Here is a 15824-nt window from a genome sequence, read left to right on the forward strand (position 1 = left end):
ATTGGGAGTTAAGTACGGTATTTAGTGCTTGTGAAGATGAAATGTTCTGAAATGTAGGTAGTGCAAATTTCAAACGATTTCTTTTAAATGTTTTTTTTGCTGTTCGTTAGTAATTATGACATATTTGCTTATTAGAGAGTACTCGCAGTAGCTGTAATAATTATTATTAATAATTATTATTGGCAATGATTTTTTTATCTTTTCAATTTAATCTTTCTAAAGTAGGACCGTCCTAAAAAGAAATTTTTCGATTCCGCTCCCTCTTATTCCAAACTTTCGCCAACCCCACGAGAAGCGTGTCCCAAATTTTAGACCCCACCCCACTTCCTACTTGAAAGTTTCCATTTAGTTGCTCTGATTTAGAATTTTTTTTTTTGCAAAATATCACGAATAATGGATTCAAAATCGACTAGGTCTGCATCAAATAGCGTCGAACCTTGACGAATAAAATGGGATACTGCATCAGGGAGGATTTTTTTTTCTATAAAATTATCTCAACAATTTGATTAACTAATGATAGTAGTTGAAAAAGTGCCAAGTTAAAACGAGACGTCACATGGGTTTTTACACCCTCACCCCCGTCACAAGTGTTATAAATTTTCAGACCCTTTACCCCCCCTCAAAACGGGATATCCTTGGTGGACAGCCCTTAGAGACATCATATCCTGTATTTGTTAAACACGCCACGTTTTGATTTTTGATGCTATTATATCAATTATTATTATAATTTTATGGTTCTTGTTTTTCAATATTTTTTTATTATCTTTGGTGAGCGCATATTTTATTGTGATTTATGTACCGTCTTTTTTTTAAACAACGCCAGGGGCATTTTAAAGAAGCTGGTTTTTTATTTTTTGTTATCGTGCAGTCTTATGTTAGAAAGGCTTTTTTTTCTAAATTGAACAGATTCATTTTTGAGTTCATATTAATCTTAATTATTTAAATTATTTTTATTTTAAATTTTTAAATAATCCAAATATAAAACCATCACACCTACATAAACACACACACACACACACAGACACACACACACACATACACGCACATGTACACATACACACAAACTGACACACACATACACACAAAGACAGACACACACACACATATACAAACACAAACAGACACACACACATACACACACACACACAAACATACACACACACACAGCTGCCTTCCAGGGTGACATAGCTCTGACAGAGGAAGACCTTCGTTATTATAGAAATCACTTCAAAAGATCCCACAGGCGAAAGTTCAACTTCAACAGTGATTCAAAGTGATTTTAAATTTCATTCGATTTGGAAAATATTTCCAGCTACATGAAACTTTTTACTTAATGTGTATTTTAGTGTTTCTATGCTTGTCAGAGTGCGTTCTGGCATATGTAATACTTCTATGTGTGTTATCATTTTGTTTTAATCCGTCCGAGTATGTATTAATAATAGTATTTGTATTAGTATTATTATTTGTATCAGTCAGTATTTGTATTAGTATTATTATTTGTATCAGTCAGTATTTGTATTAGTATTATTATTTGTTTCAGTCAGTATTTGTATTAGTATTATTATTTGTATCAGTCAGTATTTGTATTATTATTTGTATCAGTCAGTATTTGTATTAGTATTATTATTTGTATCAGTCAGTATTTGTATTATTATTTGTATCAGTCAGTATTTGTATTAGTATTATTATTTGTTTCAGTCAGTATTTGTATTAGTATTATTATTTGTTTCAGTCAGTATTTGTATTAGTATTATTATTTGTATCAGTCAGTATTTGTATTAGTATTATTATTTGTATCAGTCAGTATTTGTATTATTATTTGTATCAGTCAGTATTTGTATTTGTATTATTATTTGTATCAGTCAGTATTTGTATTATTATTTGTATCAGTCAGTATTTGTATTTGTATTAGTATATGTATTTGTATATGTAATTATATTAATATTTGTATTAGTATTAGTAGGATGTGTATTTTTATTAGTATGTGTATTTGTATTAGTATTTGTATTAGTATATGTTTTTGTATTTGTATTAGTATTTGTATTAGTATATGTTTTTGTATTTGTATTAGTATTTGTATTAGTATTAGTATTTGTATTCAAGATAGCTCAGACGGTAGTGCTATAGTGTCATGCATTTTTTTGTATTGCATATTCACCCGGTTCAAATACAGTCCTTCCCAAACTTGGAGATTTATACTAATACAAACACTGTAACAAATACTAATACAGATACTAATACAGATACAAACATTGATACAAATGCATGGCTGATAGAGTTTTTTGTATATTTCAAGTTTGACAAAAGACAGATGAAGATTTTTAGTAGTTATGTGCAAGTACAAACTCATTGAGGTTGCATATGAGAACAAGAGAAAAAATTTTATTCTGGTTTCAAGTTTATATAAAAAAAAAATAATAATAATTTATAAAATTAAATTATTATTTAATTTTAAACACTATTATTAATCATTTTTTTTGTTATTTAAAGAATGATAATAAAAAAAATAAATAAAATCTCCAAATGCAAGCCATCGCAGGGAGAAAAGAGCAGCAATCAGTCGGCCTCATTTGCTCTGGGACGATGGCATCATTCCCTTCGAGTTCGACACTAACTTCACAGGTTCTCACTAATTTCTTTTTACGTTTTTCAGGAATTACTTTCTATTTCTCTTATCAGATTTTTGAGAACGTCGGTGACGATGTATGATTTTTGTGTGTCTAATTGTCAAATATGAGGAGCGAGATGGCGTAATGGTTTAGGTGCCTGGTCAGACTGTCTGTCGCAGTGACGAGGTTCGCCTGCAAACAGATCCCCTTCCATAACATGCATATTTTTACTTTTTAAAATAATTCTGAAACTTAATTTTTGTCCATCTAGGTGCTCCAAGGTCGATGATATTTGGGGCAATGAGGGCGTGGGAGAACAACACCTGCGTCTCATTCGTCGAGAAGACCAACGATCATAAGAATTACATCCTCTTCAGCCAGAGTCCCTGCGGGTAAGTTGCGCAACATGCTGCCTGCAACATGCAACATGCAACCTGCAACCTTCTTCAAATTCATCATCACCATCATCTTCAAATTCATCAACATCATCTTCTTCTTCTTCATCATTTCCTCATTTTTATCCCAATCCAACAGTTGTTGTTCATTTGTGGGCAAAAAATTCGGCGCTCAGATAATCTCAATAGGCAAGCACTGCGACCAACACGGAATAATCCTGCACGAGTTGGGACACGTCATCGGGTTTTTCCACGAACACACCAGACCAGATCGGGATTCCTATGTCGAGATTCTCTATGATAATATACTGCACGGTTGGTTGGTTGGTTGATTGGTTGGCTGGTTGGTTGGTTGGTTGGTTGGCTGGCTGGTTGGTTGGTTGGTTGGTTGGTTGGCTGGTTGGTTGGTTGGTTGGTTGGTTGGTTGGTTGGATGGTTGGTTGGTTGGTTGGTTGGTTGGTTGGTTGGTTGGCTGGCTGGCTGGCTGGCTGGCTGGCAGGTTGGTTGGCTGGTTGGTTGGTTGGATGGCCGGTCGGTCGGTTGGTTGGTTGGTTTGTCAGTCGGTTAGTCGATTGGTTGGTTGGTTGGAAGTGTAGGAAGTATATTTATAATATTTCAAATTAAAAATATTAAGCTCGGTAAATTTAAAATAACTCAAAACGTACACTCGGAGACAACACATCCAAACTCCTTAAAAATTATAACTTAGTGGATGATTTACTCATCCAAGCAGCGAGATAAATTAACGACGACATCTTCAAAAAAACTTTTTCACTTTCTCTTTTTCTCTCTCTCTCTTTCGTAAACAACAAAGTTGAAAGTTTCTCTAAGCAAAGATTTGAAGATGATAAAAAAAAATGTAATAAAAAGGGTCCCAAAAAGTTCTCTTAGACAAAAAAATACTTTGTTTTCAATACGTTCGAAACGTTGAAAGATAAATTTTCACATATATATATATATGCGGGTTTTCCTCAATATGAATGTACCTATTAAATTTTCATAAAAATGCACCTATCTTGTGACAAATTTTCATCACTTGATTGTCATTTTAATATTAATATTAATAATAATCAGTTCTGTCTTTTCAATTAGTCTTAGGTAAATTGTTTCATACTTTTCTTGTGATAAATTTATGTAAGAGTATTTTTAAATTCACCACAGCTATCAGAAAAACACTGTTCAAAAAAATTTTTTAGAAATCAAAAACTATATCGACAAAAGTCTGACAAAAAAAAATGTCACCAGATCAGAAAAACAACTTCTACACGGCCAGACCTGGAGAGGTTGACTCCCTCAACGAGCCCTACGACTTCCAGAGCATCATGCACTATGCCAGGAGCACATTTTCAGTCCGACCCTTCTTCGACTCCATCATTCCGAGGTCCAACACGGTCAACAACCACGACATGGGTCAAAGGTCGTACCTCAGTAAGGGCGATATCTCGCAGACCAACAAGTTGTACAAGTGCCCGCGTTAGATTTTTTTCTATTTCATTTCTTAACCTTCGCTAAGTTGATATTTTCTCATTTTCAATTTTTTACCTTTCGTCTTTTTCATTTTTATTTTAGGTTTCTTATGTTAATTACCCATTTCATTTATTAAAAGGGCTATTTAAATTGTTGAATCTTCGTCCATTGCCAACTGATTAAGTCAAACTTATTAAGACTCCGACAAATCCAGCCACAAATTCGGCAATTGAAAATATCAAAATTTTTAAAACATGTAAACAAACATTAAGCCAAAAGTTATCAAATAAAATTCCCCAACTTAAAAATATAAATAAATTCTTTCCAAAAAAAAAACCCTCAAAAAGTATTAACGAAATTATCGATTTCCAAAACAAACCTACAAAAGCACGCAAACAAACAAACACACACACACACACACACACGTGACAGAATGCGGCAAAACTCTGATGGAGCCAAAGGGGACCTTCAGCACACCGCAGTACACCCTAACTCCACTCCCAGACACCCACGGACACTACCGATCGTCTTACTGTGTGTGGAGAATCACTGGCCATCCGTGGGAGGTCATAACTCTGACCATCCTCTCCTACGATATTCCCACTACGATGAAATGCTACAGCAATTACCTACAAGTTAACGACGGTGCTTACTATAAGTCACCTCTCTTGGGTTCGGCTGTTCTTCCTTGGCTTCGATTAAATCTATTTCATTCTGTGCATGCGCATTTAAATTAATCACACACATACACACGCACACACACACACACACACGCACACACACACACACACGTACACATACACACGCACACACACACACGCACACACACACACGTACACATACACACGCACACACACACGCAACATACACACACACTCACTTGCAGTGACACACATTATAGCTATAGATACACATTTATTTGTATACCTGTATCTATTTCTATACGCTCGCATACAAATTCAGTTTTTTTTTCATTCTCCCGATTATTTCATTACGTACTTGAATTGCTTCAGTTTGATTTGATTCAATGAATGAGTTGATTTGATTGGGTTGGATTTATGTTTCCCATCATTATTGCTCGTTTTTATTAACTCCAATTTGTTAAATAACTCGATATGAATTTTATGATAAAAACACATTAAAAGTACATTTCTTTGCTAACTTGGAATGAATTTTATAACAAAAACACATTAACAATACAAAGCTTTGCTAACTCGAAATGAATTTTATGATAAAAACACATAAACAGTACAAAGCTTTGCTAACTCGAAATGAATTTTATGATAAAAACACTACAAAGTTTTGCTAACTTGGAATGAATTTTATGATACAAACACATTAAAAGTACATTTCTTTGCTAACTTGGAATGAATTTTATAACAAAAACACATTAACAATACAAAGCTTTGCTAACTTGGAATGAATTTTATGATACAAACACATTAACTTTGCTAACTCAAAAGGAATTCGTGATACAAACACGTTAACAGGTAGGATAGTACACGGCTTCAACTACTAAAATTTTCATTTTCCAACAGGTAAAGTTTGCGGCCGTAATGACAGTGAGTTAGTTTTGACGTCAACGAAACAGAAGATGTGGCTGGAGTATCGCTTGCTCTCTGGCTACATGGAGAGGCAACCTGGATTCTATGCTAAATATCATAGTATGTATGTGTGTCTGTGTGTGTGTCTATTTGTGTGTATGTGTGTCTGTGTGGTGTTTGTGTGTGTGTGTGTGTCTGTGTAGTGTCTGTGTGTTTGTGTGTGTGTCTGGGTGTCTGGGTGTGTGTGTGTATGTGTGTGTGTCTGTCTGTGTCTGGGTGTATGTGTGTCTGTGTGTGTGTCTGTGTGGTGTCTGTGTGTTTGTGTGTGTGTCTGGGTTTGTGTGTGTGTGTCTGGGTGTATGTGTGTCTGTGTGATGTCTGTGTGTTTGTGTGTGTGTGTGTGTGTGTGTGTGCATAAATTGTTTTTTCTCTGTTTTCTTAATCAGTAACAAGTTTTTCTCTGTGTGTATATGAGTGCGTGTATGTGTGTGTGTTTGTTTGTGTGTGTGTATGTGAATGAACGATTAAATTAAATAATGAACGAATGAATACCAATGAATAAACCACAATGAAAAGCAAATGAAACAGTCAACTAAAACTAATAAATATACATCCGAATAAATAAACCGACTCCTAGAAACCTGTGGCGGGCACATAAAGAAAGATTTCGGGGAGTTCAGCAGTCCCCAACATCCGGAAAAGTACTCCACTTCTCTTAAATGCTCCTGGATCATCGAGGTTGCTGAAAATTATTCAGTCGGTCTCACGTTTAAGGCCTTTGAGGTTTAGAGAAATTTTTTCATAAATTTTAATTTTTTTTTTGTTTAATTTACGAAGATTAGTAAAGATGTTTTAAAGAATGTGTGTGTGCGTGCGTGCGTGCGTGTGTGTGCGTGCGTGTGAAAAACTACTTCTTTTCTATGCCATTTTACCCTTCTGACCGAACGACAGCTGGAAAGGCACCAAGCCTGCGCGTGCGACTTTTTGGAAGTGTACGACGGCGGCGACGATAAGGCGCCTCTGCTGGGAAAATTCTGTGGAGTGGTCACCCCGGCCAGCTTGCAGTCCACCGCCAACAAAATCCTCGTCAAATTCGTCTCAGATTATTCAGAAGTTAAGACGGGATTTCTGGCTCAGTTTCAAAAAGGTTGGTTTGGATTTTCGGCATGCAGAATACTAGAAGAATACAGAATGTAGGGAGATAATGTTTTATGGAGTTTTTAGAATGCAGAATACTAAGTAACTAAATAGAAATGTGTTTTGTGGAGTTGAAAAGTTCACAAAAATTAAGTAAATTATGTGGTTTCCATTGATTTATGGCTGTTGCAGCTGATGCGAATTAAACAGACACTGCAAAATTTAGAATGAAGAGTCGATGAATAAATTAACAATCGTTTGCTTGCTCAAATTTTGAAGTTTGCTGATGGTTGGTGTTGTTTATGACGGTTTAGGGTGCTTTGACGGGGTTTACCCTGCTGTAACTTAAAAGATCTAAATTCATTTGTGTTTTAATTTATTTCATTTATATTTATATCCATTCATTCATTTTACTTTCACTAATTCATTCACTTGTTCATTCATTTACTCGTTAATTCACCAGTTTATTCTTTTACTCATACTTCCATTATTTAATCATTCATTCACTAATTAATTTATTCACTCATTGATTCATTCACTTATTTGCTCATTCACTCACCCAAACACTCATTCACTCACTCATTCATCCACCCATTCATCCACCCATTCATCCACCCATTCATCCACCCATTCATCCACCCATTCAATCACGAATTCATCCATGAATGAAGAAAAAAACGAATGCGAAACCAGCGACCACCAGTGCCAGCAGACGTGCGTTAACACGATCGGCAGCTACCGGTGCCAGTGCAGCGATGGGTTCGAACTCGCAAGTGATGGCCGATCATGCATCGGTAAGTCGGTCGGTCGATTAATTTATCGGTTTCGATCGGTCGATTATTTAGTACATTAAACCAAATTAATCGGTCAATTAATAATATCTAAGATTTATAAACAAGCAGATGAAAATGTTAATTAGATTAAAGTTATTCCCAAGTTGGTAAACAAGTGACATGTAGAGGGAGATATACATAGTTCTGTATATGCCAAACTTAGCTTCCTGACGGTACCAACACCATCAGCGTTCATCCATATGTAGCTTAACAAATTTCAGTTAAACTCTGCAATCCCCAGCGTAACTTCATTTTAAAAATTTGTGAAGGTTTCAAATTTTATGGTACTCTTGAAGATTTATAAAATAAAACTGAACTGATTATCGGAGAAATGAGCTGACTAGTAAGAAAATTAACTGGTTAACAGAAAAGTTGCTGTTGAGCTGATGGTTGATTGGTTGGTTGATTGATTGACTGACTGATTGATCTTTCAGCCAAGAAGGACTGCGAGATGGAATTGAGCAACAACACAGGGACAATATCAAGCCCCTCCTACCCCGGCCAGTACCCCCCTAACAAAAACTGCTCCTGGCTCATTTCCGTCCCTAAGAATCACGTGATATCCATCGTCATCGATACACTGGAAATCGAAGGAAATGATGTTGGTACTACTTCTAACCCATCTTTCAATCAATCAATCAATCAATCAGTTGGTGGACAGTCTGTCAATCAATCAATCTTTCATTCAATCAGTCATTCATTCCATCAATCAATCAATCATTCAATCAATCATTCATTTAATCTATCGATCGAATCATGTCATTTGTGCTGCTGTGACTGACAGAGATTTTGTTGGTTGCGTGGGTTTTCCGCATATTCACTAAGACTCTGTAACAGTGTGTGTGTGCGTGTGCGTGTCTGTGCGCGTGTGTGCGCGCGCGTGTAAAGTTGTGGGCATGAGTGTCCAATTAAGGCGAAATTAATGATAATAAAATGATAATTAAGTTGTTGGGAGATAAAAATTTCAAATGCTAAATTGTTATATAAACAATTAACAACTCGATAAATACACATAAGAAGAGTGTTGTTGTAAAAGTTTGTTGCATGGTACGGCGACGCGCTGAACTTTGTAACAATAACAACAACATTTCGTCCTCTATATGAAGCACATGTGGAAGAAACACACACACACACACAAATACATACATATATTTATACACACACACACCCATAAATATAAATACACACACATACATATACACACACAAATACATTCACACACACACACACACATAAATACATACACACACATACCCATACACATAAATACATACACAACCATAAATACATACACATAGACATAAATACATACATACACACACACACACACACATACCCATACACATAAATACATACATATACACACATACACACACATATCAATACATACACACATACACACATACACACACACATATCATAAACATAAACTAACCATACCCTAAATACTCGATAACTTCGAACTAGCAGCTTCAACAAGCCTCATACTTACCGTAATTTCTCATTTAAATCATTCCAAGACTGTCTTCTGTAATGTGATCATTTTTCAAAAGAATATTTGTCGGCGGCCTATGTATGTATATATATAAATACGTATGTGTGTTTGTTTGTGTGTGTTTGTTTGTGTTTGTCTATTTGTTTGTGTGTGTTTGTGCGTGCGTGTGTGTGTGTAGGTATTGCAGTTCAATGTCAAATTCCTTCAAAGTGAAGAATAAATAAAATAACATAGAATACTTGAATTAGGACAGATTTTAATGAAAAAATTTATTTATTCACTCACTCACTCACTCCTTCATTCATTCATTCATTCATTCTTTCACTTAATCACTCATTCATTTATTTGTCCACTCATTCCTTCATTCACTCACACACTCATTCATCTTGATAGAAAGAATGTCACGACTCCCTGAAGATTTTGAGTGGCGAAAAGGATCTAGGAGTCTTCTGTGGTTCCAGCCCTCCAGCCCCCATCATCTCCGAAGACAGTGCCGTCCAGTTGATCTTCAGTAGCGATGACTCCATCAATAAGCAAGGATTCCTGCTTTCTTATTCTATGGGTTTGTTTGTGTGTCCGTTTGTTTGTTTGTTTGTGTGTCCGTTTGTTTGTTTGTTTGTATGTTTGCTTGTTTGTTTCAAGCCGAGACGGTATTATGACAGGACAGGAGGGCTTCCACAAAACTGGGCCTCTCCAAAAATAATAATTAAGCAATTTAGTCTATGTTTTCGATCGATTCAAGAGAATTAATTTTTCAATGAAATATTCAATTGCTTTCATTCGTGTCTTGTTTGTTGCGGATGTATATATAATATAATCCTGGTTTTTCAAATAGATGATTTTTTTCAGAAATTTAAAGAAAATTTGAACTAGAAGTTAATTTTAATTGAATTGTCGTTTTTTACGAAAGAAAAAAAAATGAGTTGGCATTACTTCACTTCAAGTAAAACCTTCCAAAACTTTTTGACATATACACACACAAACACACATACACAAACAAACACACACAAACAAACACACATACACACACAAACAAACACACACAAACACATATACACACACACATATACACACACACATAAACACGCAGAGTACAACGAGTGTTCAGACATGAATGGAGGTTGCGAACAAGTTTGCATCAAAACGCCAGGGAGTTACAGGTGCGAGTGTCGAGACGGATTCACACTAAACACAAATCGGCGCAGTTGTAACGGTTAATTTGAAATTTGTATTTCATATTTGCATTTTTTTTTATTGTATAAAAAACCAAATCGAATAATATCAAAGAATTTGTGCTTAGCCACCTTTGGCAATTAAAATGAAACAGTTTATATCTCTGAGGAATTAGAAATAAGAAAGGAAACCCACCCGGAGACGATTCACTAAACAATAATGACAGTTTATCAAGTTAAAAGTTGAAAAATGTTCCAAGCTGATCAAATTTCTTAAACTCTTTAATGTTTAAAAATCACTGCTTGAAAAGAAGATATTGTCAAATTGGAAAGAAATAAATGTTCAATATGGAATCTTGAAAGGAAACTATTTAAATCACATTTTACAAGCGTTTGAATTCAATTTTCAGGACAATGCCACCGGGAAATAACGAACCCTTCCGAGGTAATAAGCTTCAACAATCAGTCGGATTCCAACACTGAATGTACTTGGCTGCTACGGGCTGATGTCGGGAAGAGGATTCAAATCGTACGCTCCAGTTAAATTAAATTACAGAATGTGTTATGTCAATTATGTAGTGTTATTGTACAATGTAGTAACAATGTTTATTATGGATGCATAAGCTTTCAGCGAATGTTTTAAATTTATTTGAAGTCATTTAAAAAGTTCATTTGAATATTTGTTAATGCTGCTCCGACGAGCCTAGAGCTTCTTACATCATATTCAGTATTTAATCGGACGTAAATTTATTTTTTCGTTTACTTCAAATTATTTCTGAAAGAATTACATGGATGCGGAGAAAAAGTCCAACCTGACCTGCTCGAGCAATCTGCCCAAGACTTACGACGGACCAGACGAGACATATCCAAAGTTGGAATCAAACGTCACTCCACCCAACAACAACAAAGAACAATGCCCCCAACTAATTCTCTCGTCAAGTAACATTCTATTCATGAAGTTTAAACCGAACACCGCCAGTGAGGGTAACAGCAGCGACCAACTCGCTTTGGAAGCAGCAGTTTCAACAGGTTGTCAAGTTTTACGTAAACCAATTACGATGATTTCAATTACATTAAAATCTCAAAACCATTTATATTGAATTATAAAACATCAAAACTCCACACGCACATTTTTGTAACTGGTACATTAAAAATTAGCGAAAACAGTTTCACATTCCGTTTCGATATATCCCAAGGCATAGCAACGTTGATATCTTCTAATATTATTTTGTATCTTAGGACTCAGTCGTTCGTTTAAATTTCTGAGCCCGCCCGGAAGATCTAAAATAAAATCTGAATAACACCGAGATTGCATTTGTTCATCGCAGTAACACCAGCAAAACAATTTTTCAGTGTGTGGTGGAATGGTTGAAGCCGACGGGTCAGTGCGGTTATTTTCCTTTTTGCCACCCAGCACAGAAAACTCGGACGACCAGCCGGAGTGTGAGTGGCTGATCCAGTCAAAGAATAAATTGAAAATAACTCTGCTGATCAATGCCATCGACAGTGACGGCGTCTCCAAATGCGGGTTGGTTCGCCATTCATTCGTCTAACATGGTTCTTAATGGTTCTTCGTTCTTAACTTAGTTATTCCTAAAATTTGATTTCGTTAATAAAAACGAACTCAAAATTTAGGAATTCGACGTCTTAATTAATGAGATCTCATCCTCAATATTTGCACAGCATCAATATCATCACTGCATCATTCAACCAACAGAATGAAGCATTTTAAAATTTACGACGGACCAGGCACGAACGACACTCAGCTATCCAACACCTGCGACAAAAAGGTACGTCGCATTCACGAAAGTTCAATTTTTAATAATTTTGTTATACGAGTTGTTGACAAATTGTTAAAAACTTTCTTTCCAGATCAACAGGGTGACATCAAGCCAGAATAAAATTTTACTACAATTCAAACCCAAATCTCCACAAATTTTAGGAAAACTTCAAATTCTATACACAACATTAAAGTCCAGTCAGAACGTAAAAAGAAACGCCTTAAGGAAGAGAGAATTGTTGAATATGCACTGGCTGAGACAGAACAAAAAACCCGACAACTACAAAAGAAAGAAATACATCAATAGAAGGACTAGCAGAGTATAAAAGAACCACATGACAGCAACGCTATCTAACCTATCCATCACATGCCATTTATTCTTTACTGCTTAAAATTATTGGATTCTTTAGCAAATATGTTTGTTAATAAATTGTGCAATGTTACAAATCAAATTTTATCATTAATTAACGCAAGAAACCAGTTATATAAAAAAAAAATAAACAACATAAGAAAGTTTAGAGATTATATTTGTAAATATTTTTCTAAAATGTAAGAAGCTAATTGATAAGATTTGGTAGACATGTAGATAATGTACAAATTGAAAGCGATTTCGCGGGTCAGATCAAAATCAGGACTGTCGACAGCTGGTCTGCATTTCAAGGCTCTCTCGTAGAACCCGACGGCCAAGAACTGCAAGCCTATTTGATGCATTGCCCTCCCGATGTTATAAAACGATTCTTGACATTCCCCTCTCAACTTCAAATAATTAAATAGGAACGCGCATGCCTGCACGGTTAGCATGTGTCTGTGTGACGAAAATTTCTGCGACACCAAATGCACGTACGTAATCCCGATGACCATGTAGTAAAAAGGGTTCTTGGGATCTGACTTCAGACAAGCAAAGTATTCACCCAGAGAGTGTTTGTAAGAACCAGCGGCTAAAGCGTTGTGACCATTTAAGATGCAGAGAGCCACATTATTCGGGTGTTTCATGGCGAATCTGATGCAAAATCTGTTGTGTCTAATATCTTGAGAAACCGCAATGACTTGACCGAAAATGTTCCAAGCGTTATTGTCGTCCAAGACTTTAATTAATTTATGTCTTATTATAGAATAAGCAAAGTAAGCATTTCTGCTTAGCAGACCAGATATGAGACACATGAACTCCAACTCCTGAGACCTGACGGTATCGTGTAGGAACACTGGGCAGATAACCATCAGCGTGCATATCTTATCCAACTTTTCATAAAGTTTCAATCTGCATAGCTCCTCACAGAGTTTCATGAACAGATCCCAAATTTCGTTACTCAACTGAGACAAGGATGCAATCTCTTTCAGTTCACAACTCTTATCAATTAAATTAAGAGCGTGGTGGTAGGCTAGCTGTCTGATGCAAACAACTCGATTGCTAACTTCTGTATGACACTTCTGTACAAAAATTTGTTCTGCGCACATCTTCAACACTTTAAATGCAAAATCCACAAAGTCAAGAATCTTGTTTTGCTGATGAAGAACATTACATTTCTTAAGAAGCAATTGTAGGTGGCAATCAGAGAGATCCCCACAGTTTGAAATAGGTTGAAGGACGTAAATGGCTTCGTCGTAACGACCAAGTTGCTGGTATAAATTTGACAGGCACATCCTTGCTTCGATGTGATCTGACGCCATTTCGACAACTTTTGAAAAGGCTAAGATAGCTTCATCAGATTTATTCAGAAACTTCAAACACTCTGCAAACCTCAGCCACACTGCCGCCAGGTTATAGTTCTGCGAATTCAACAACAACTTTAATAATCTTTCTGCATGGGCGTAATCCTTCTCCGCAATGAACGCTTCCGAAACATCGAGGAACAAGTCACCCACCTCATCACAATTTTCTGAACATAAACTCGTCAGGTTAGGTTCGAGAACATTACATTCCTTCAGGTGTATCAGGCAGATGAGAAGTTTGGCGAGTAGATCAACCGGAAGATTATTAGTAACGACTTCGCTGATAGAATCGTTTGATCTCGTTATATTCACCCCACAATGTTTTTCAAGTAAGCTTAATGAATCTACATAATTTTTATCCAAGAAATAAACATCAATCAATAAATTTATATCAGATGGAGTGACCAGCCAAGGGTAGTTGTTGAGAGCAATGCGCATAACTTCTGCTGCCTTTTTATCCTCCCCTAAAGTGTGATATTCATTAAAGGTTCTCCTTACAAGATCTATAAAAATAGAACTTGGCCTCATCAAACCTATCAAATGCTTGTAGGAGTCCAATATTTTTTTCTTCTCACACGAAGCCCTCTCCATCAGTTCACATTTATCTTTCCACAACTTTTCATTAGACAAATCAAACTTGCAAGCTCTTTCGTAACAAAAGACAGCTAGTTTCAGATTGTTCAAGGCAATGGCCTTATCAGCAACCGAAAGCCATTCCTCAACATTACCTTTTGACAACTGTGCAGCTACTAAACTGTGCTGCAAGCTTTTATCTAACTGGCCCAAATCATCATATATCATGGACAAGAGGTGGTACGGATCTGGAGCATTTGGAGCATTGCAAATCACTTCCATACTTATCTTAACTGCCTCTTCGAACATTCCTGAAGCATATTTCATGTTGGCCTCTCCCATCAAACCTGCTAGAACTCTTTTAAGTTTCTGAGGAGGCCTTCTGGTTCTTTCTGGAGGAGGTCTGCCTTCAACAGACTCGTCTGCTACAGAATCATTGCATTCTTCTTTGATATCCTTTTCAAAATAATGTTGGTACTCTTCGAAAGTCACTCTTCCCGATAGGTAGTTCATAGTTAGCTGGTTTTCTTCACTAAGAAATTGAACATCCTGGTCATTGTCACAGTTTTCTTCAGTGGCTTCCACCAATTCACTTTTGATTTGAATGTCCATTTTTATCTTGAAAATAAATTTGAAATTGCAAAATGTAATTTAGATTTATATTTAAAATAACATGTCATTAATATGTAATAAGGAAAATCTTTTAAAATCATATATATATATAATATAATATATAATATATATAATCATGTATATATATTATATATAAACATATATAGTTATACATATTAATAAATAAAGTAATTCATGTAACAATATAATGGATGAATGAGAATGAGTAAAGTAATTAACATGTAATCATCATATAATATATTATTTATATTATAAATAAATAAATGATACAAATTGATGGAAATTCAATCAATCAATTAGCTTGTAAAGCGCTATTTCCGCAATGTTCAACAACGCTCTTCAGTAAATTTTGAAAACAGATGAGTCTTGAGATCCGCTTTGAACTTCGTAAGTGATGGAGAAGTAGTCAAAGAAGTAGGTAGAGAGTTCCAGAAAAAAGGGCCAGAAAAAGCAAAAGCGGATTTGGCAAAAGAGTG

At 35.7% G+C, this 15824-nt stretch overlaps 2 protein-coding genes across 2 annotated transcripts; one reads left to right on the forward strand and one right to left on the reverse strand.

Annotated features, from left to right (window-relative positions):
• Nucleotides 1-2537: 2537 nt before the first annotated feature.
• On the forward strand, nt 2538-12205 carry HELRODRAFT_87238 (hypothetical protein; the record flags this gene model as incomplete). Its single annotated transcript, XM_009028593.1, has 15 exons — nt 2538-2622; nt 2881-3001; nt 3144-3319; nt 4250-4477; nt 4904-5143; nt 6010-6135; nt 6653-6798; nt 6967-7162; nt 7824-7946; nt 8420-8586; nt 9874-10042; nt 10571-10693; nt 11063-11181; nt 11435-11681; nt 12006-12205. Coding segments are annotated over 15 exons (2466 nt in total), but the record flags the coding sequence as incomplete, so codon positions are not given.
• Nucleotides 12206-12957: 752 nt separating this feature from the next.
• HELRODRAFT_120372 (hypothetical protein) lies at nt 12958-15105 on the reverse strand (the record flags this gene model as incomplete). Its single annotated transcript, XM_009028608.1, has 1 exon — nt 12958-15105. A coding segment is annotated over one exon (2148 nt), but the record flags the coding sequence as incomplete, so codon positions are not given.
• Between the last annotated feature and the right edge of the window lie 719 nt (nt 15106-15824).

This window comes from Helobdella robusta, assembly GCF_000326865.2.
Source record: "Helobdella robusta unplaced genomic scaffold HELROscaffold_57, whole genome shotgun sequence".
In the NCBI taxonomy this organism is placed as follows: domain Eukaryota; kingdom Metazoa; phylum Annelida; class Clitellata; order Rhynchobdellida; family Glossiphoniidae; genus Helobdella; species Helobdella robusta.